Source organism: Sphaeramia orbicularis, chromosome 22 (genome assembly GCF_902148855.1).
Source record: "Sphaeramia orbicularis chromosome 22, fSphaOr1.1, whole genome shotgun sequence".
Lineage (NCBI taxonomy): Eukaryota > Metazoa > Chordata > Actinopteri > Kurtiformes > Apogonidae > Sphaeramia > Sphaeramia orbicularis.
In genome coordinates this window covers 51,746,378-51,769,275 of record NC_043978.1, presented here as the reverse complement: position 1 = coordinate 51,769,275, position 22,898 = coordinate 51,746,378, and the positions used below count along the sequence as shown (strand labels likewise).

Here is a 22,898-nt window from a genome sequence, read left to right as displayed (position 1 = left end):
GGAGGCGCTGAGAGAAGAGGGGCGGAGTCAACGTGTACGCATGCGTAGGTTATCAGTGACGTTTTTTTTTTTTTTTTTTTTTTTTTTTTGTCATACTTTATTTACAAAATACCGTAAACACATATACCAGAACATGGCATGGAGAAAAAAAACATAATGCTCGAGGTGAGGCTGGAAGAAATTAAATACAATTACATAAATAGGTAAATAAATTAGAAAAAATAAAAGTAAAGGAATAAACAAGAAGAAAAAAAAAATACAATTTAAATTCTTCACATAAGGCTTTAGTCTTCACAGCTTTAGGGTTAGTACAAAAGTTAAGTGTGTCTAGATAGGATTTCAAATAAGACAGTGACTACTGTTTAATTAGACACACCTGGATTAATCAGTGTAATAATGAAAGACAGGAAATAAAGGAGCCACCTGAAGTTCAGGGAGTAGTGGGGCGGAGCATAGAGCCCATTGGCCATAACCCAACCGCCGCACCAGCAAGCAAGACCTCTTCTCACTCATGAACTTTCAAATCATCTTTTAGCATATTTTCCTGTAAACCACCATCGTAGTATTCATCTATTTCCATCAGCTAATCGTTCTTACAGGACTCCAGAAGTACAGACTCATCAAGAGCCCAGAAACTGTCCATATTTCCTAAACTCATTTTCAGAAACAAGTAAAACACTGCTGGTGGGTAAATAGAAAATCAGCAGGACATGATGTACCCCCCCCCACACACACACACACACACACACACACACATACCAGTTCCAGCTCTATTACTGTTTTTAGTCTTTTACTTGAAACAAAGTTGTTATAGTTTTTACAGGCATATTTACTTTATCTTGTATATAAAACCGTTTGTTTTATTTATTCCTTCTGCACTCTGAGCCACTGCATCAAAATCTCATTCATGTAAATCCGAATGACAGTCAGTCTACGTCTTATTAAACACCTTATTACATTAGTGTCATAGTTGAAATTACATAAGATGATTTGTAAGCTACATTTTTACATAAAAATATTTTTTTCAAGTTAAGAATTAGCCTACCATTTTCCAAATTTGTTATATAAACATGCTTCGTTCCCTTCTATTTTAAATTAAATTTCTCTCTGTATTTGCATAAATCTGCACTAATTTCTTGGATTATTTTGATGCAAATGCACAGGTATATTGTAAGGACAGTAGGCTACAGTAAAAAGTGGAGCTCCATTTTTCTTAGACACCAGCTCAACTGTGCCCGTTGTTTTGATGCTGGTGTCTGGAGGTGATGTGAACCCTGGATGTGCTCTTTGATTCCCTCCAGGTTACAGCTCTGTGTAAAAAAAGATGAGCAGGGCGTCAGCTTCAGGCTCCAGTCTGCCTCAGCGCAAAGGACGTTCAAAGATGAAGAACACCACAAACATTCAAACACAAAATTTAAACTACATTTGTTGAATAGTATGAAAAAGTACCTATATTTGTGTACCAGTGTACATAAAAGTTACTGCAAAATCTTAAATCTCCAATCTGTCATTTGTGTCTGTGTTATTAACAGCCACCTCCTTTACTTAGCCCAGTATTTCTGTAATGTTCCTATTACTACACTAAATATTACACTGAATGTTAACCCTTTAGGTGGCTGAGTTAATAAAATAAATACATTTTTAAAAATCAATTTTGATATCAAGAAGTCAAAAAGCTGCAGCTTGAAGGTGGTTACAGATAAAGGCATACTGTAAAAGAAAAATATTGGGTATGACCCAAAGAGTAAATTTACTCATAATTTGAATATTATGACATCACAGGGAGGCGGCCATGTTGGATTGCATAACCATTAGTAAAACTGAACTTAGAACACATTTATACGGAGTACCTGTGTACATTTTTTTGTATTCATGAATTCATTTTATGTCTGTAAGATGAATGTTTATTTTTGTTCATGATGTTCAACACAAAAAGACAAGTTCCTAACTGTGATTCATAAATATGCTGAATGTCTATAAAATTGGTACATTTCTCGATATCATTATGATGAATGATGTATTTTGTCTGATTATAATTCGCAGATATTGATTTTAGTAAAACATTCAACTATGATTTCTCGGACCGAAAACAGAAAACCGTCACAAGATTCTGTCTGCATGCGGAATGAGTATTTTATTCATAACCAGTTTATAAAAATAAAATACAAAATAATCTTAAAACAAAAAGAAACAAAAAAACACTGTACAAGGCATTGATATGATACAAATGATAGAATAAACATAAATAATTACAGATATATACAATGCAAAACTCCCACTTATTACATTCTTTCCTGTACAGTTACATTTCAAAACCATGACAAACATTACAACACAAAAATATTAACCATTAAAAAATCCCAATAATTGAAGTCAAAATGATGGATGGGCAAATTAGCAAATGTCACAATAAATAATTTCTGTCAAGTATGTATAAGTTATTAACAAGTAATTAAATGTTATGACATGAAAAGTGTACATTTGTACACTAAAAGCTTTTATTAGTTTCCATCTCACTTGGAAAATCAAAGGAAACAGCTGGCTTTGTTTCGTTGGCCTATGGGGTATTTGTCAGCACAAACACCAGCGAGCTTCTAGAAATACGATACCATTCTACCAGCAGGTCACTAAGAAAAGTGACAAATCAACTCGCATCTGGAAAGTAACACTAGCACTACGACTACACACCACTTATGTGCAATAAGAATAATAATAAAAAGCATGAGAAGAAATCTGATTATCTTTTAAAACCAGCAGCACTGTTAAGTGTCTGTTCCTCCCTTACACTGAAGCTTGTTAGCATATAAGTAATCATATAATTAAACTGTATATTTAACAGGTATATATTAAAAGTCTTCACAATTGCATTCTGAACTTCAAAAGCAGGAAATCTGTTGAGTATTTGAGCCTGAAATATAGGGAAATGTCAGAGATCAATTAGTGATGATGTGTAGAAACTGCACACACTCCTGTAGAAGAGCAGTTGTCATGCTAACAAACACACCTATGACACTGCTCCCTAAAAGTGTTCCCATCTCCACCGATCAGCTGATAAGCGGTCCACACATTCTCACAGTTTAACAGGGAGCCCACCTGTAGCGTAAGCACAAGAACATCATTGTGACAGCACCGGTTTGAATATGTGATACATGGAGCGTGCTGACAGGAGTGGGAGCATGTGCCATTAACAGACAGAGAAGTTTCAGAGACACAAGGCTGGGGCCTAAGAGTGGAATGATTTCCAACACAGACAAGGCTCAGTCATCCCTCGCTACGCACAGAGGGGCAGAGAAGAGAAACATTAAGGCGGCTGACTGACTGAACGCTGTCTGCCTTCAGGATGAGTCATCATAGCTGCTCTGTGAGACTTGCGTAGGTACCTGCAAGATCTGCATGAGTCAAACAAAACAGCACATTTTATACTGACAACCAAATGTGTCCATTCAGTCTCTACGCACACAACACACTGCCATAGCCATCATACAGCATCTGGGTACCATTTTATCGTAAGTGTTACCCTCACAATGCATTTGTAAAGGGTGTGGAATTATCCTCTAATCACTTTATAAAGCATCAATAAACTCACATGTGTCAAACATGCGGCCTGGGGCTCAAATCCGGACCGCAAAAGGGTCCGAACCGGCCCGCAGGATGAATTTGTGAAATACAAAAATTACACTGAAGATATCAACAATCAATGGTGTCAAAATCATTTTAATTCAGGTTCCACATACAAACACATACAGTCCAATTAGATTTCAAGTGAGTCAGAACCAGTAAAATATTATCAGAATAATCTATAAATAATGACAACCCCACATGTTCTCTTTGTTTTTTTAGTGTAAAAAAGTAAAATTATATTAAAATATTTACATTACCAAACTATACTTTCACAAAAAAATGTGAATAACCTGAACAAATATGAACAAACAGAAATGTCTTAAGAAAAGTAAATGCAGTTTTACCAATATTCTGCCTGTTACTAAATGTTCTGTGCGATTGTAACGCACATGTGTAAATGATAAACTGATAAAAACGAGACAGAATATTGTTAAAATTTTAAAATTGCACTTTTTTTTCTTCAGACAATTCAAGTTGTTCATGTTATTCAGATTTTTAAGGAAACTTTGTTGATGTAAATCTGATCATAATATAATGTAACTTTTTCACTGATCTGTAATGCACATGTAAAAATCATAAGTGGAGGCAGAATATTGATCAAATTTTACTTGTTTTTCTTCAGAAATTTCATTTTTTTCCCCAGTTATTCACATCTTTTTTGTTTTGGATCAAAATAGTTTCGTTATCTAATGTTATTTTTTGCACTAAAATATTTGCAGTTGTCATTATTTATAGGTTATTCTGTTATTATTTGACTGGTCCGGCCCACTGCAGATCAAACTGGGCTGAATGTGGGACTGAACTAACATGAGTTTGACAGCCCTGAATAAGCTGATATAATACATGACACAACAAGGGCAACACGGTCCCGTTTCCTGCTAAATAGTGAGCCAACATTACATTGAATGTAAGGCTTCAGATCTCATGGGTTACTGAGATTCTCAGCAGCATTTATCCTTGGCAGCTACATTTGAGATTCATTAATGTGTTTCTACAATTTTAATTTTATTTCAATAGCATATCTCCAATTCTCAAAAATGTCACATTAGCAGAGCTCTTGAATTGTTATTACAGTTAGTGAAATGACAACAAAGGCAACTCATATCAAGACCTTAAAGTTGACTGTTTTATTACATTTTTATATTATTATTTATTAGTGTTTAATTTAATGTGTGCAATTTGAGTTCCATGGCCCTGTATGGCATGTGTTGTATTGGGCTAACAATGCTAAGCTAACTAACCTAAACTAACCATGAGAGATCAATCATCATAGAGGTGGCTGTGAAAATAGTATTTAGGAGTGTTTCAAAAGGACTGATAAAGTGTTAATACCTAATTATTAACCATTTACAAACCCTTTATAAAGGTACTCTTATAATAAAGTGGCACCAATGTCTCATGTCAAACCACATCTGCAAAATGGGTCATATGATTTGGCAATGTGATTTTTCTGTGTTCACCTGCAGCCATACCTCATAGAGGCTATGGTTGCCATCAGTATATCGACACATATTGTTTCTACAATACAAGTGCTTTACATACAGCAAAAGTCTATTCTCCTTTACATTTTTCAGGTTTTGTGCATTATGCCAGTCAGTTACACTGTTCAAAAATATGGTTGTTCATACTCCACTAACACAATCCTCCCAGGTTAGTGCAGGTAGCGCAGGAAAACTAGTGCCATACATCATCTTTTTTTGAAACACAGTAAGTAGAATATTGAAGACGAGGCAGAGGAAAATATACAGGTTCACAGAAACTTAAAAGAGATCTCGATCAATAGGTAATGAAGTCCCTGCTGCTGTTGAATCTTCACAAGACAGATGCTGTGGAACAGAAAGTGGTATGCAGCCTTTTATTCAGTAGTGATTGCCAATTTTTTCTTCTTTTGTCTGTTAAGCATGCAAAGAGTAGCACTGGAAATAAGCTGGAGTTATTTTACAGTATCTTACAAGCAGAGGAGTGGGAAGAGGTTGTAGAGGAGAATTTGGGTGATTACTTCAAATTGGACTATGGTTTTCAAATAATACAACTGTTTCTATGCCTTGTGCACAAACATACTGTACGTCGTTATAGAAAACATATTCCCCAGTGCAGGAGGAACAGAACTAAATCACATTCTTGTACATGAAGGCATGGAACGTCATTTTGGTGTGACAACTGTATGTACATATGGCCTCCATTTTATTAGAACACTTGACAAAATGTTTTTGAGGTCTAAAATTCACATTTGTTCAAAGTTTCATGGTAACTGAAGTTACTGTTACTGACCTCGCACACGCAGGACGGTTAAAACAGCGTTTCCTTTTGTCATTAGAAATAATAGCTACTGTCTGTCTTCAAGTAAACTGTTGCTTCAATTCTGTTTGACTAACAAACATTGGTGTTGCTACCTTTTCTACATAACAGAATACTGTTGAAAAGGGTTGTCTTGTACAGTTACTGCTGGCACAATAAATGCAAGTCTTGTTTTTGGCTCCTTTCCTCTCATTACAAACACAGCAGAGTGAATCCTCAAGCTGCCCAAAGTGCCAAGGCACTCGCTGAGACAAACATCTGTTGTCTGTATATTACTGATCAGTAACATACCTTGTGTTGTTTAATTTTACTACTGCTACTACAACTATTACTACGACTAGAAACTCACATTCCATCGATGTCTTCAGATTCACAAATCTGTCCTGCCATCTCGTCATACGCTGTGACATTAGGTTCCCTCTTAGCAACACAGTAGGCACAAAAAGGTGTGTCCTCGCAGACTTTACATGATTGTATTAAGGGTCTCTACGGAGGAATCCCTTTCATTTACACTCAACATAAATAGAAGTGACACAGAACTATACAACCAACATCAGACAGAAGAGGGCAGGAGTTGTAAGCACTGATAAGCATCAAAATAAATATCTCAATAAATACAGCTGTACACAGATTTAGGGTTTTTGCATTTACATTTAAAGAAATATACCCTGCCTGCAATCTCCACATACAGAGGAGATAACCGAGTTAACCCCAGGCCAAACTATGATCAAGTTGTGATTAATGTACTGATATTCAATCAGTTAATTCCAAGTGCATTAACACCGGGGATAAATAAGTTACTATATATCATAGTGCAGGATGGGCAAAAGAAAAAGAAACATGAAATTGACTTATTTTGTGCCCACAGGCCCGACTAACTACTGATAAATGTTTTACAATAGTTCCTGCATTGAGAAGCCAGTGTTGAAAGTGTCAACTACCTATTTCACTGTATAACGTGTTAATATATACACAATATAAATTGAGGATGCTGGCATGTCACAAAGGTGGGCACAGATGAAAGTGTGAAACAGAAGAAAAGCTCTAGAAGTAGAGCTGAGCGATAACGCAATCTCAAAATAGGAAAACAATGTGAACCTTTGGGCATTTTTACTCGACGTGTGGACAGATCTAACATCTTATCTCACATACAGTTCCATTTTTCATTTGATGAGGAAATCTGATTATTTCAATAACAGAAAGTCCAAATGTCCAACTGTCTATCAAAGCTCACACAGCAGACACTCGTAGAGGCCAAAACTGTTTTTGGTTTACATCTACTGTCATTTAATTGGACATTTAAATATTGAGGTCTACGGGATTGGTTTGGTTTTGGAGCCAGGTCACGGTGGACATTCTAGGAACTTTCTGACACTTGGTTTCCACTTGGTGCTGAGAGATTAAATGTTGCTTTGTACACCTTGAAAGTTTAGAGATTTATACTCAAATGGCTACAATCATTGTTTCAAACGAGGAAGTTCAGATCCATCTAGATCACAGGTGTCAAACACGCGTCCCGGGGGCCAAATCCGGCCCTCCAAAGGGTCCAGTCCGGCCCTGGGGATAAATCTGTGAAATGTAAAAATTACACTAAGACATTAACAGACATTAACAAGTTCAGGTTCCACATTCAGACCAATTCAATCTGCAGTGGGCAGGACCAGTCAAATACTATCAGAAAAACATACAAATAATGACAACTGCAAATTTGTCTCTTTGTAAATGGAAATATTTTCATGTATTTATACTAAAACAAAGTATAATTTTGCAAAAAATGTGAATAACCTGAAATGTCTTAAGAGAATTAAGTACAATTTTAACAATATTCTGCCTGTTATTAAATGTTTTCTGTATTTGTAGATCCACTGTGATCTGTAAGTTATAATGTACATGTGGAAATGATAAACTGAAGCAGAATATTGTTAAAATTACACTTACTTTTTCAGTTTATTCATGTTATTCACATCTTTTGAAAGAATAGTTTGTAGAAGTCAACCTTTTCATAATGTAAATTTACTTTTTTCTCTCTAAAACATAAATAAAAATTTAGAGTTGACATTATTTATATATAATTATATTATTATTTTACTGGTTTGGCCCACTGCAGATCAAATTTGGCTGAATCTGGCACGTGAACTAAAACGAGTTTGACAGCTCAGATCTAGATCTACATCTGTCATCATACCGAGAGGATGAAAAAAAAAAGCTCCCTTCTGAAGTGATTCTGAAGTTTAGCCAATTAAACCCTCCTTCTTTAGCTTTCAGGTATTACCGAGATGGCAGCATTCTCAAATTATATAGTTCTGAATATCAGTATTGATCATTGTAGAAAAAATTATTATTATAATCATACTTTTCGTCGTATCGCCCAGCCCTGCATGTTCAGACAGAATAGTAAAAGAATGGGACTTGGATGTATAATAGTTAAAACAGGAAGACTCAGGCTTTTCACCCTATCCTGCCTGGAGTCTTCCCATCCTCTGCTGTGGCCTGGTGGCTGACTATCTGCTTAGCTTGCTGGAGTACTTGCCCTCTCGACTGCACCCTTTTCCCCTGGACAGGTGGAAGGGGCTGGTGCGGGCTTGGCGGCTGCAGCAAGTCTCCTGATGGTGTGGGTAGAAGCGGCGGGGAGGCGGCGAACCGGAGAAGCTGGGAGGGGAGCGGCTGCGGCCCAGGCAGCCCCCTCCTCCTCCGCCGCTACGGTGCTCGTGGCGGGAGGGAGAGGAGCTGACGGAGCGCTGCAGGGAGGAGGAGCTACGTGGGGAAGCACTAGAGCTGCGGTGGTGGTGCGGAGAGCTGGTCAGGCTGCAGATGCCCATCCTGGAGCCCCCGTGCTGGGCCGAGGAGCGGTGGTGAAGCGGGGAGCCGCGGGAGCCGTGCACCAGCTGGGCAAGGCATGTCAGGAGGTCTGAGTCACTGTTGCTGCCGGCTCGAATCCGGTAACGCCTAAGTCTGAATGGGTACAAAAAGGCCAGGTTATGAATGAACACATAATGAAGGCATGAGTGAACTATGTAGAAAAGCCAAATTCATAATTACCACAAAGTAAAATTTGTTTTCGTGTAGAGCACAGGTGTCAAACATGCGGCCCAGGGGCCAAAACCGACCCACCAAAGGGTCCAGTCCGACCCATGGGATGAATTAATGAAATGCAAAAATTACACTGAAGATATTAACAATCAAGGATGTTAAAATCATTTTAGGTCAGTTCAATCTAAAGTGGATCAGACCAGTAAAATACTACCATAATAACTTATAAATAATGAAAACTGCAATTTTTTTCTCTGTTTAAGTGTAAGAAAAGTAAAATTACATAAAAAATATTTACATTTACAAACTAGCCTTTTACAAAAAAATGTAAATAAAATGTCTTAAGAGAAGTCAGTGGAATTGTACCAACATTCTGCCTGTTACTAAAACTTTTCCGTATTAGTAGATGCACTGTGATGTGTACGTTGTGATGCTCATGTGTAAATAAATGAACTAAGGTGTAATATTGTTAAAATTGCACTTATTTTTCTTACAAAATTTCAGGTTGTTCATATTTGTTCATGTTATATTCATGTACAATTTGTAGATGTAAACATTTTCATGATTTTTTTCAACTCAAAAACATACAAAAAACTTTGGGGTTGACCTTATTTATCAGTTCTTATCCTATTATTTATATTATTTTTCTGGTCGGCCCACTTTAGATCATATTCAGCTGTATGTGGAACTGAACTAAAATGAGTTTGACAGCCCTGGTATAGAGCTCTGGAAAAAATTAAGAGATTATCACTTCTACACACACAAACACACACACACACACACACAACACAACTGCATTACACAACTGTAATGTGAAATTTACAACTTTGTTTTTTTTTAATTTGCATGTTCTCCCCGTGTTTGCGTGGGTTCTCTCTGGGTACTTGGGCCTCCTCCCACTATCCAGAGGCATGCACTTAATAAGTTAATTGGTAATTCATTAATTAATTACTTGTTTGCCATGAACTGACATGTCCAGGGTGTACTCTGCCTTTGCCCAAAACGTAGCTGGCGGAGGCTCCAGCACCCCTGTAACCCTCTGAAGGATAAAGCTGTTCAGAAGATGAATACTTTTTTTTTTATATTTAATGTAATGATAATGGTTAGCATTGTCAAACACACATTGACAGCCCTGCCTGGGACTGTACTGTAGTACCTAAGCCACAGAGAAACCTGTGGACAACTCTGTGAAATACCGCTCTATCATTACAAATGCATATCTACACATGGGGATCCATTTGTCTCCACGACATAAGCATATTGCGTCCATTACTCACACCCACATGACTTCTGAGCCACTAGAAACTCCGCTATGATTATGACACATCACATCAGTCAGTCATTAATGCTTATTAGACCCCTAGCTAGCTGGCATGCGTGGAGAAATATTTCTGAGCTAATATGTTTAATGACTATGTGCTGTGCAGTGTTATGATAACTTCTGTCATACTTTGTTCAGCTTTCTGTCAAGGGTTTGAATAAGAAGTAGTAAGTTCCTAATGTTGAAGCTGAAGTATTTACTCTAAATCAACTGAAGTCTGATCACTTTAACCCTTTCATGCACAGTGGTCACTCCAGTGGACAGTTCTTCTCCAGCTGTTCTCTTCTATATTCTTGGGTTTTGTTGTTTTAGTTCCATATCAGCCAACACAGCACCATCCCATACACTGACATTCAGACCATTACCGTAACTGTGCTGTTCTTGGTAAACCTGATCTGCACTAACATGTTTGTGTGTAAATGAATTGCTAATTGTTACTTCCGCCAAGGAACAGCATTTTTTGATTTGTTTGTCTGTCTGTGTGCAAGGTAACTCAAAAAGTTATGGAGGGATTTTGATGAAATTTTGAGAAAATGTTGATACTGGCACAAGGAACAAAAAATTTAATTTTGGTCTTGATCTGGGGGGACAAAGGGGGATGAACTGTGATGAAATTTTCAGGAAATGTTCATACTGGCACAAGGAACAAATGATGAAACTTTGGTGGTGATCGGGGGCAACAGATTTTTTATTTGTTTGTCTGTATGTGTGCAAGATAACTCAAAAAGTTATGGAAGGATTTTGATGAAAATTTCAGGAAATGTTGATACTGGCACAAGGAACAAATGATTTAATTTTGGTGGTGATCAGATTAGCTGCATGAAAAATGTTCTTATTTCATAGTTTTCACACAGTATATCACTTTCTGATAATGTGATTTAAATACATGTTTCTTTGCTTCACAAATTCAGCACATGGTGTCCAGCTGAGTGGACATTTTTGTAACTCCACAAAAAAAAGGCTCGTTAAAAGACATTCAATCGCATTGTTTTTTTCATGCCTAAAGAGGAATAAAAACACTCAAGTAAAAAATCTTGACTAAGGTTCTCATAATTCATGCATGAAAGGGTTAAATGTCGGTATTTACTTTGAGTTGATTCTTTATTTTCTGAAAGCTCAACTATGAGAAAATGTACCTCTGTTTATCATGATGAAATAGGTGTAAAGTATTTAGGGGTTAGGGTTTGGAACTCCTGCTTGATCAGAGATGGTCAAAAGAGTTCAGGTCTTGAAATTTGGAACGGTCTCTTTATTTTTTCCAGAGCTGTATTTGTTAAGTCTTCGTGCCCACTCTTTCACAGTATTAATGCTTTGAGTACAATAAAGCTATTGTTTCTAATTTACGGTTGCAAGTTACCTGCCCTCCACTGTGGGGCGGCAAGGCGGCTTTCCAGGAGGTGGGTGTGGCAGGAATTGCGCAGCCAGCTGCTCAGCAGAGGAAGCGGGATGGACCGGACGAGGGATCCGGCTCTTGCGGGACAGTGGGCTAGAGGAGGAGGAGAGGGATGGAGCGTCATCGCCCTGCCGGTCAGAACGGGAGCCCATGAGGGAGTCCTCTTCCTGAGAGCGGTCAGAGGTGGAGGACAGCGGGTCCCGAGCCAGAGAGGCCACCATGGGACCACGCCTGTCAGAAAGGGACGGTGACGCAGTGGGAGAGGGGACCGGGCCGTGGTGGCTGGCTTTCTTCTGCAGGAGCTTCTCCTTGGCGGAGCCCGGAGCAGGGATCTCCAGTAGGCTAGAAGGCTCAAGCACAGGTATGCGACTTTGTCTGCGGCTGGGGTCTTTACGGGGGGCAGGAGGAGGAGAGGAGGCTGGACCAGTGGACTGCTCTGGAACATGGTTCACTTCTCCAATGGGCTCCTCCTTTAGCTGCAGCTCCGTCGCACAGGGGGTCGAATCCTTCTCAGTGTCTTTCAGCTTGGGAAAATTAGTTAATTCCTTTTGGCTGTCAACCAGGGGTGAGGGGTCACCATTGGCGAACAAAGGGCTGCGGGGGGAACGAGGAGTGCGAGGAGAGCGTGGAGAGGAAGGCGAGCGTGGCGGAGGTGAGCGTGGCGAGCGGGGAGAACGGGGGGAGGACACCCGGCTGGGCACGGGGCTCTGAGCTTTGGTGTGGCTGTCTCCATTGACCAGCGTCTCAGCCAAGGGGTCTGTGGGAGTCCCTGGATGGGTGGGCAGTTGGTCCTGGGGGGAGTTGATGTCCGCTGTGTGCTCCTGGATGTGCTGAGTTTCAGCCTCAGCTTCACCACGCCTCTCCAGAAGGAGGCACTGTGGAGCACTGTCTGATCCTGACTGTGAGGACAGCACAGAGGGACGCTGAGCTGTCAGCTGCAGGGGAGGGGGAGGTGGAGACATGGGAGGGAAGACACAGACACAGGAGTTATTACAGAAGCAGACTGCAACAGAAATGGGAATAATATACGAATTGTCAAGGGCCTGTTGCTGATAGACTACAACATGTCGAGTAGTGCTGTAGTTCTGTAGCAAGAGCCTGATGCAGATGTTTGTAAAAGAGAAGATATACAGTATGTAATATGGGGTAATAAATGGTGATTAGTTTGGCAACAGCATGCAATACCATAGCTACCATTATCAGACCGAAACACACAAGTGCTATGGCAGTGTCAGTCAAGCTGTGAGTACTAAACCAGCAAGTAGGACAGGAAACGTTCACGCAACTTCGCAGGGGGCTTCAGCGAAGAGAGGGTGAGGAACAAATACAGGGAGAGAGAGAGAAAGAGGAAGATAGAGAGGACAAAGACGATCTGAAACAAAAGAGATCATGCAACCTGTAGTCATGACTCGACATTCCAAACACACATGCCACAATCAGACAAACACACACCCCTATTCAGATCACAAGAACGTTCAGACACAAGGACACATCTGACCCATGCTCTGTCTGGCCTGCACAATGCCCTTCATGGTTTCTGGAGAGAGCTGCCTGACAACAACACAATAACAACGCCAACTAAACAAAGAAGCCAAAAAATAAGCAACTCAAACAGAAAAAAGGAAAGAACAAAAATGTTGACAGCCAGCCGTGTGCTAAACAAGAGGAAGCTGAATGGAGGAGGGTTCAGGTTGTGGGATCATGACGGACTCATCACCTGCTGAAGCTGGGCACGAGTGATACGTATGACTGAGGGAAACTTGGTGTTGGAAGCACCCGCCGGGATGGCCGGAAGTTTCCTACGACTGGGTGAGCGGGTGCCGGGGGTGGGGTTTGGCGGTAGTGGTAGGGAGGCGTGGCAGGAAGAGGAAGAGGAGGGGCGTTCTTGCTGCTGATGGTCGGCAGATTGGCTGCGCCTCATGCCCGGCAGTTGGCGCTGGTGCAGCGGGTCCGACAGGGTGGTCAGGAGAGTGTGAGGGCTGGGAGAACGTAGAGGGATGGGGCTGGACATCCGGGCTGCAACCTCCTCGGGCAGTGACGGAGGAGAAGTGGGGAACTAAGAGAGGGGAAGGAGAGAATTGGGAGGTGGAGGAAAATTGGTGAGGGAGTGAGAAGATGGTGGAACTATGGTGAGGTAGGTCAAGCAGCCCTGCATGAGTGAGGAGCGCGATGGAGAGTTGCTTTAAACAGGTAAAGCGACGGGAAGATTCTAATTAAATCTTTAGGGATGTGGGAGGAAGAAAAAGGCAAGGTAGGTACTTTTTGGGAGATAGTGTAAATGTTCATCTGGGAGGCAGTGGTTCTGCCTGTAGGAGTGAGTGAGGGGACAGCACATTCATCCTTCTTTTAGTGGAACGAGCCGCTCAAAGTGCTTTATGATGGACTTAAAATGTCCCTCATTGGGTAGGTTGACTGGCAAAGAAGCAAAATAGCTGTGCAAACTAAGTAAACCAAAACAGATTTTGTAAAAAAGAACCATTCTGAAGTCAACAAAACCCAACATATAGCAAATGTCTGCAAATGAGATAAAATATGCATGAGTCGAAAAGCAAAGTAAATGCCAGATCAAAGCCATAAGCTCTCCTTACTCCCATGCTGTGATAGAATAAGTATATAACTGTGACAGTAAATAACAGTTTCTAACACAATATACACACGCCAAGAAGCGAGCAGACATAAAGCAGTAACATTTAGCCTCAAACTAGAGCAAGATGCAGCTGGTGATTTTCTGATCATATGATACTTGCATTGAAGTTCTAGAGCTAGAACTCTGACTGTGCAGCTTTTTAACTGTGTAAAATGCTGACTATAGTCAGTATCATGTATGTCATGTTATGAGATGTCCCATTAAAATGCACAGGGCTTACCTGAGTCAGTACTCCCTCAGCCAGAGCTTCAGCTGGACTAGTGGGAGTGACAGGGGGTAGAACCCCTGCAGGGCCCACACTAAGCTCCAGCTTGTCCACTTTTGCACTCCCCTTGGAGGAAGCCAGGCTTTCTCGTTTACCTTTTCCAGAGCTAGGGCTCGGACTGCCCTTTCCCCACCCAGGAGAATTTTCTCCCGGCTGGAGCACCTCGGGCTCTTCCTCCTCCTCCTCAGATGGGCTGGTGGTAGCCTTAGCCCCTGCTGAACCGTTGGGCTGCTCCACCATGACCCACTCCCTTGAGTCAATGTCCTGCCTCCCAGAACTCAGATTAAGGGCCACAAAGCCCCCACTGCTGGCTGCCCCCTCTCCCTGCTCCAGAGATCCAGGGGACGCTGGCTTAGGTGAACCGCCACCTGACAGGAACTCCTCGTCGTAGTGCCAGACCCGATCAGGGCGCTCTCCAGCAGGAAGCGCTTGACCCTGAGTTACTGGGATGATCGCAGCCCCGTCGGCCTCTTTCTCCTGCTGTTGAGATCCAAGGTGCTGCTTGGTAGTGCTGGACGGAAAGAAAAAGTTAGAGAGACAGTTGAACTATAGGGTATATTCAACAATAACTACAACCAACAGTGAAAAAATAATTGTAATTAGTTAACTAAAAGATAAAAATGACAGAAACAATATTTTTTAATCAAACACAAACCAAAGTGAATAGCAGATCAGCTTTGTTTTCATTCTTCACTAGCTTTATAGACTATATTTGATGTCATGCATTCTCTCATCCTCATCCTTTCCTGTCATAATACCTGGAAAACTAACAGTAACTAAAACTAAACTGAAAAATAAATAAATAAATAAATAGAAAATAAAAAGTAATGACAATTTCAAAACTATAAGAACTCAGATGAACTGTGGACATAGATCCTAGTCCTACCAGGCCTCTAGGAAGCGCTCTGGACTGGGCTTGGACTCCAGGCCCAGCCTCCTCTCCAGCTCAAAGCTGTGGATGTTGCGGAGCTTCCTCAGCAGAGGGCCGTCTCGATCTGAAGCTGCCACCTCTGAGTGCACTTTCACTGGGGAGCCCAGACTGGGCCCGGCATAGGGGCTCTGCTGGCCTTGGTTTCCCTGGTTGTTGCTATGTTCCTCCTCCGTTCCAGCCTGTGGGAATCCATTACCGATGAATGTCTTGTCAGATATTAATTCTGTGGAGGTAAAACCAACTGCTCTGTGTGTTTTCATGTCTGGTCTACCTTCCAGACTGCAGTCCTGATGCGATTGCGGTTACGATCAAGCTCCTCCCAGACGTCGGCTTCCTGGTTGCGGTGATGATGGATGGGAGAGCCCGGCAGGCGCTCAGGAGCAGGATTGTTCTCCACGTCGCTGAGCTGCTCATCCTGCAGAACCTCATCTGTGTTCTCCCTCATCAGGTCACCAGGGATCAGAGAGGCATTGGCCATACTAGTCCAATAACACATGTATTCATTTTACGGTTGGGGTTATAAGATACAGGGTATCGGTAAGAGATAAACACAATGGAAACAGCAAAAACATGTAACCAACTTTAACTGAAAAATGAATCAATTAAAAACGTACCCCATGTGTGCTGGAGTGAGACGGGTATGATGCTGGGGTGTAGTGGCACTGGCGCTGATTGTCAGGGTACCATCTGTGCCGGTCCGCTCCCAGTCATAGGGGTCATTCTCAACAACATTGTAAGTTTTCATGCTGTTGTCAAACACTGACATCAGCAGCTATAAGAACACAACAATAAATATTAATAAAACATGAACAATCTCTCTCTCTCTCTCTCTCTCTCTCTCTCTCTCTCTCTCTCTCTCTCTCTCTCTCTCTCTCTCTCTCTCTCTCTCTCTCTCTCTCTCTCTCTCTCTCTCTCTCTCTCTCTCTCTCTCTCTCTCTCTCTCTCTCTCTCTCTCTCTCTCTCTCTCTATATATATATATATATATATATATATATATATATATATATATATATATATATATACACATACACACACACACACACATTAGATCTGTTTCCAACCAGCTACAGTTTTAGAAGTTTTTATATTTCTGTGCAATGAAAACATAATTAGTTAATAATATGTGTCTGTATGTGTGGACGCATGAGGAGCCTGCAACAATTACTGTATTAACACAGCAAACTACAATGTCATAATATAATGTCATATTAACCCTTTCATGCACTGTCCACTCCAGTGGACAGTTCTTCTCCAGCTGTTCTCTTGTATATTCATGGGTTTTGTTGTTTTAGTTCCATATCAGCCAACACAGTGGACGCTTATGCACCATCCCATACACTGTAATTCAGATCATTACTGTAACTTTACTGTTCTTGATAAACCTGATCTGCACTAACATGTTTGAGTGTAAATCAATTGTTATTTGTTAGACAAGAAGGGTTTTTTTGAATATTATCTCCATGAAGTGAGTAATTACTAGCATTAGAATATGTTAAAATGTGAGAAGACATCAGATTAGCAGCATTAAAAATGTTTTTATTTCATTGTTTTCATATCACTCTCTGATATTGGGTTTTAAACACGTTTCTTTACTTCAAAAATTAAATGCATGGATATTTTTGTAACTCCCTAGAAAAAAAAAAACTCGATCGCATTGTGTTTTTCATGGCTAAACACTGAAGAAAAAAATCTTGACTAAGGTTCTCATAATTCGTGCATGAAAGGGTTAAATAAAAAAAACAACAGTGAAATGCTACAGTGTATGAAGAGCAGCAGAAACAAATGTTAGATCTGGCTTTAACAAAAAGGGTTCTGTCATGTTATATGATCCAGACCATAGGTTCAGTTCTGGGGACTAAAGCTAAAGTCAGTTTCAGATTTTCAGATTTTCTGACAATCCAAAAAAGAAAACTACATATATTTGGATGGAAACCCACCCAATGTCTTCAGTGAGAAACATCTGAAAAGGTCTCTCATTAAAGCTGTGTATGACTTTCATCACCAGTTTTTCATCAGATCTGTAAAACCTCAGTCACAGCCTCAGTATCAGGGATCTGTAAGTCTGTCTGTGATTCCTCATCTGAATCTCTTCCCTCACGGTGAACAATTTCCAAGTGTACTCCAACATAAACAGTCCATTTGTTTATCAACAGAGCCGGTAGGTCACTTTGGTTTTTTCAGAAATTCATCGCGATGTGTATTGTGAGAAGTGGAGCTCCACGCAGCTGCATTATGGACGCATCAGCAACAAACACGGAAACGGCTTCATTGCTTCTTGCTACTGCGGCTGCGTGGAGCTCCACTTCCCACAATGCACGTCGCAATGATTTTCCAAAAATACTCGACTGACATATTGGCTCTGTAAACAAATGGACTGTTTATGGTGGAGTACACTTCGAAATTGTTCACCATGAGGGAAGAGATTCAGGTGAGTAATCACAGACAGACTTACAGATTCCTGATTCTTCGGCTATGACTGAGGTTTTACAGATTTGATGAAAAATTGGTGATGAAAGTCATACACAGCCTTAACCATGGTTAATACCACCTTATGAATATCATTGTAATGTCTCTCAATTTGTAAGGATATACCGATTTGTGAATTGTACATGTCAATATCAATCTTGTTACTGTTTAGTCCTGAAACTTTGATAAATGACTGAATACATTTACTGAATGTGTGCTCATGTTTACATGGGCTGGGTGTTGTGTGTTTTCAGCCTAAATGCTCTGAGTCACGGAAGTATACAGTATATAGTACAGTACAGTATATATCAAAAAGCTGAGAACTAAATATAAATGAGCTGTTGTAAAAGTGTTATTGAGCAGTTTAGAGTTATCAAAAAAACAGGGACACAGTACTAAAGACAATGAACGAGTTGGTGCCTCAAGGGCATAACCATGCTGAGTTAGAATCACATTTACTGAATATCATTAATGATTCTGTTTGTGATATTTCATACCACCTTTTAATCATTTCAAATACACTGCAACATCTTTTTAATCATCTTGATGGCTGTTATTTTAACAAAATTAGTAATGCTCAATGGCGTTCTTCGATATAATGTAATTGGACTGTATTTTAAAATTATGGAATATTATGTTCACTCTGTCACCAGACGTCTGTTTTCTATTCAATGTTAAATTAAACACTGGTGCTAAAAAAATGTTCCTTGTAGCCTGTTCTATTATTTGAAAGTGCAGAGAAAATATTTCATTAGGAGCATAACACTCATTAGGGGCAGCCATGGCTCAGGTGGTAGAGCGGGTCGTCCAATAACCAAAGGGTTGGTGGTTCGAATCCCGCTCTATCCTAGTCAGTCTGTTGTGTCCTTGGGCAAGACACTTCACCCTCCTTGCCTCCAGTGCCACTCACACTGGTGTATGAATGCGTATGAATGTTTGGTGGTGGTCAGAGGGGCCGTAGGCACAAATTGGCAGCCACACTTCAATCAGTCTGCCCCAGGGCAACTGTGGCTACATATGCAGTTTACCACCACCAGAGGGAGGATGTGAGAGCGAATGAATAATGGATCAATAATGTAAAGCTCTTTGGGTGTCTAGAAAAGTGCTATATAAAATCCAACCCCTCATTATTATTATTATTATAATGTCATCTATGAATGTAAAAAGCCCCTTATATGGGCATCCTTTGGATAAAACATGTCTATATTGAACCCTGACCAACTTGTGCTGTTCCTAATCCCAGAGGAGCCCCCTGTCACCTGGTAGTCAGGCTTGGTGAAGTAGTCGAGGCTGGAGATGTGTTCCAAGAACACGCCAAACTCAGCCGGCAGGTGTTTGAGCATCAGACGATGGTCATAGGTGTCCTTCAGTTTCCCCACATGCTCCTGTCAAAGAACAAACTCATATGCGTCACTTCTCATCACTCACAGTGACATGGACGTGAGGACAGCAGTTACTGAATGACCTTACTTTGTCCTTGATCTTCCTCCACGGCAACTGACCGACCAAGAACTCAACCAGCATGTAGAAGAGGGACCACAGGTCATCGTGACGCCCCATCTCCTGGAGATTCACATCAGAATGGAATTGAGTTGAGTTGGTTGTTTGCATGTCAAAAGTTGGAAGTGTATGTTGCATATAGAAAGAATCCGGCAGACAAATACTAACTTTATTCTTATGCGCATTGACAGATGCATAGCGGACTGTTCCTCTGAACCCTGCAACTGGACGGGGCTGACAAACAAAAACATAAACAGTATCACATGTTTATAGGGTAAATCTGCTGAACTCAAAGATTCTGTGCCACAACCCAAAAAAATATATACATGTATTTGAACATTTTTTTGTAATTTAACATGTACACATAACGTCTGAGGGTATTTGTTATAAGATCAAGTTGTTCATTGAACCATGACTTTTTTCATCATGTAGCATCAGTGAAATGTGCTTTGAAAATCACTTTGCCATATTAACACCTTATGATGTGTTTCCTAACGTCCTGTCATCAAGCAGATGTAGAGAGACATTAGACTACTTGACCTATGACATCAGCATGTAGTTTAGAGTGTACATATTACAGCTTTTCAATAATAGCTGGTAAATTCAAACCTAAACAACAAACTGACAGTATTTGCTACAATGCTAACAGAGAAAATTGTCAATTTGAAAAATAATAATTTCTGTATTAACTACTCCAAGTTAAAAAAAGGGGGGCACTCACAGGTCGGACCTCCTGACAAGAGTTGGTGAACTGGCGAGCTAAACCGAAGTCCAGCATGTAGCAGGTTCGACAAGTGCTTGGAAAACGACCCATGGCAAAATTGGACTGAAGCAGAGACAAGAGACAACGTTTTAGAAAAACTAAAATCGATTAGGCATGAAATGTAAGTGTGATCAAATTTTATGTTCATTTATCTATATTTATCACCATGAGATTAATTTTCTTTCCTGTGGATTATAATTTACAACAGCAGCCAGAATGGCAAGGGATATTTACAGTCCATTATATTTCGGGCATTCAGCCAAAAACTAACCCAACTTACTGGAAAGCACAACACATAAAAAAATAAGGGAATTACTTGATCAGCAACAATACCATCACCCAATAATAAAAAGTGCAAACAAACAATATCCAGCAAAAATAGAAATAAAATATTCCCAAGTGCCAGTAATATGTAGAAAAAACAAAACTGCTAGGTAATAAAAAGACAACTAAGCAGTAAATATGGGGTGCTGCAGCCAGCTCCCTGTGACTCACCGGTTTAATGTCACGATGCAAGAACCCCACAGAGTGGATGCTCTCTATGGCCTCCAGGATTTGGCGACCTAAACGCAGAGTAGTGCTGATGCTAAACGTCCCCCGGGTCATACTCCTCCTCAGGTCTGCAAGGTTACGGCCCTGTGGAGGACCATAAAACAGATGATTGGACCAAAAACTGTTTACAAATACTGTTGATCCTGCTGCTGCTGAAATACACTGCTGTTTTTATTCTGGTTTAACATGCTGCTATTTTTTAAATCCTGCACTGTAGTATTTATTTATATATATTTATTCATTATTATTTTTTTAGATTTTTACTGTTATTATCAGATTTTATTATTATTATTATCTTTAATATAGGATTCATTTTATAGGATTTTACCATGTACATGGCTGGGCCTGAGTACTGATTTCGTTTTCATGTCTACACTACATGTAATGACAATAAAGTGAACCTTGAACCTTGAAAAACAAACAAACATACAAACAAACAAAAAAAACACAGGCCTCTAAATGCCACAAGGTTTGACAAATACCAACTTTCACATCTTTTCATATGTTTGGTTTTCCTATTTGGCAGCAATGTTTGGTAGTGTAGTGGTCAAAACCAAAGCCAAATCATGACCAAAATGTAGTTTTAGACACGCATACAACTGATATGAAATGATACGGCCATTTTCTGGGACTGCCCAAGAATTAGGCCTTACTGGACTGAAATGATGAAAATGATTAACACAATAATGGGGTTTGAGATTAAACATGATTTCTGCACAGTTTATCTTGTTAAATCTACCACCCACAGTCAACTCTAGAGACAAATACCTGATTAATATAATGCTGGCAGCCTGGAAAAAAGCCAAAACAAGAAAATGGCTGAACGAAGAACCCCAACAAAGAAGGAATGGATTGGAATTATTAAAGAAATATAAAATATGGAAAAACTAACTTTCTCCTTGAACCATAATTTGGACACATTTACTAATTATTGGCTCAAATGGACGTCTATCCCAGAAGATGTGACGCCCCAATAGGACAACACCTTATTTTTCTCATGAGAAATACACATACATGTCAACATCTGTGTGTTTTACTATCAACATGTGTAAATATGCATTCCAGGAAAATGTGCACAAATGTTTATGAAAATGATGGATGTAATTCTGTCAGCAGGTGTACAGGACATGATCTGATGCAACATGAGAATATATGTGACTGATCTGACATGGACTGAAACAGGACAAAACCCAAACTAACTCAACCCTCAGATCAGGATGGGAGAACACTGGGACTCACTGACCCATTTCTTTATCGTTGTATTTTCCGTTCTGATACGGCCCTGTCTGTGCTTGTTGACGTCTCTTGTTTCGTATGTCTTTACTTTTTTGTTTTACTGTCTGTTTGTTTAAAAATGTAAAATCTGTTAAAAATAAAGTATAAAAAAAAATAAAAAAGAAATTATTTGGCCAAACCAGTTAATTTTCTTGCCATAACACTGAAATAACATTTAACCTGTTAAACCCTGACCATATTTTCAGGGGAAAAACGCCTAAACAGACATACCCAAAGTAAATGAAGAATTACTTCACAATAATAAGGTTCATATGGATGTTCTTGGTGTCTATGGACATTTACAGACCTCACAGAATCTATTCCCATTGTCTAAAATATTGGATCTATTACTGTGCCTGAGTAAACTGTAACAAACTAAAAGAGAAATTAGAATTTTTTATCCTCGCCTGTTTTTTTTCGGGTGGATTGACGATGATATGCATAAATTAATTGTTTGTGTCGGAGATTTTTTAATAGTGTAGATTTCACCCCACAAAGATTAAAAATCATGTTTGAACATTAAAGTTTGCACTAAAATACACTTTTGATGTACTTTTATTAACATTTGGGTCTAAACTTTGAGCAAAAGTTGAAAAAAACATCCATTGTCCGGATTTATTATATTTTTATAGTAGATGAATATTAATATAATTTTTTAGGCCCGTGGGTGGGCTGATAGGGCTAATGTGATTTTAATGGGAGTAGATTTATATTTGATTTAAAGCATTTAGCTAACGTGCAATGTAGGAAAGATGGAGTTCGCCACAGCTAGCATTAGTTAATGTTAATGTAACATAACCTTATATTAGATACATAGCTTTATGTGGAACTGTAA

General features: G+C 39.8%; 1 protein-coding gene across 2 annotated transcripts in view; it reads right to left on the bottom strand.

The window, feature by feature from the left end:
• Positions 1–8,087: 8,087 nt before the first annotated feature.
• The window catches only part of ttbk2a (tau tubulin kinase 2a), a 45,055-nt gene continuing 30,244 nt past the window's right edge, over positions 8,088–22,898 (bottom strand). The window contains exons 5-16 of one of the 2 annotated variants that reach the window (XM_030126117.1): positions 20,732–20,872; positions 20,195–20,299; positions 19,642–19,707; positions 19,444–19,536; positions 19,233–19,358; positions 16,121–16,278; positions 15,778–15,985; positions 15,462–15,685; positions 14,531–15,086; positions 13,381–13,719; positions 11,628–12,598; positions 8,088–8,871 (exon numbers count right to left, since the gene is read on the bottom strand). In XM_030126117.1, coding sequence (XP_029981977.1) covers positions 8,421–8,871; positions 11,628–12,598; positions 13,381–13,719; positions 14,531–15,086; positions 15,462–15,685; positions 15,778–15,985; positions 16,121–16,278; positions 19,233–19,358; positions 19,444–19,536; positions 19,642–19,707; positions 20,195–20,299; positions 20,732–20,872 — 3,438 coding nt within the window. In that variant the 3' untranslated portion in view covers positions 8,088–8,420. The remainder of the gene's footprint in view (positions 8,872–11,627; positions 12,599–13,380; positions 13,720–14,530; positions 15,087–15,461; positions 15,686–15,777; positions 15,986–16,120; positions 16,279–19,232; positions 19,359–19,443; positions 19,537–19,641; positions 19,708–20,194; positions 20,300–20,731; positions 20,873–22,898) is intronic. The other variant, XM_030126118.1, reaches the window with a different exon arrangement.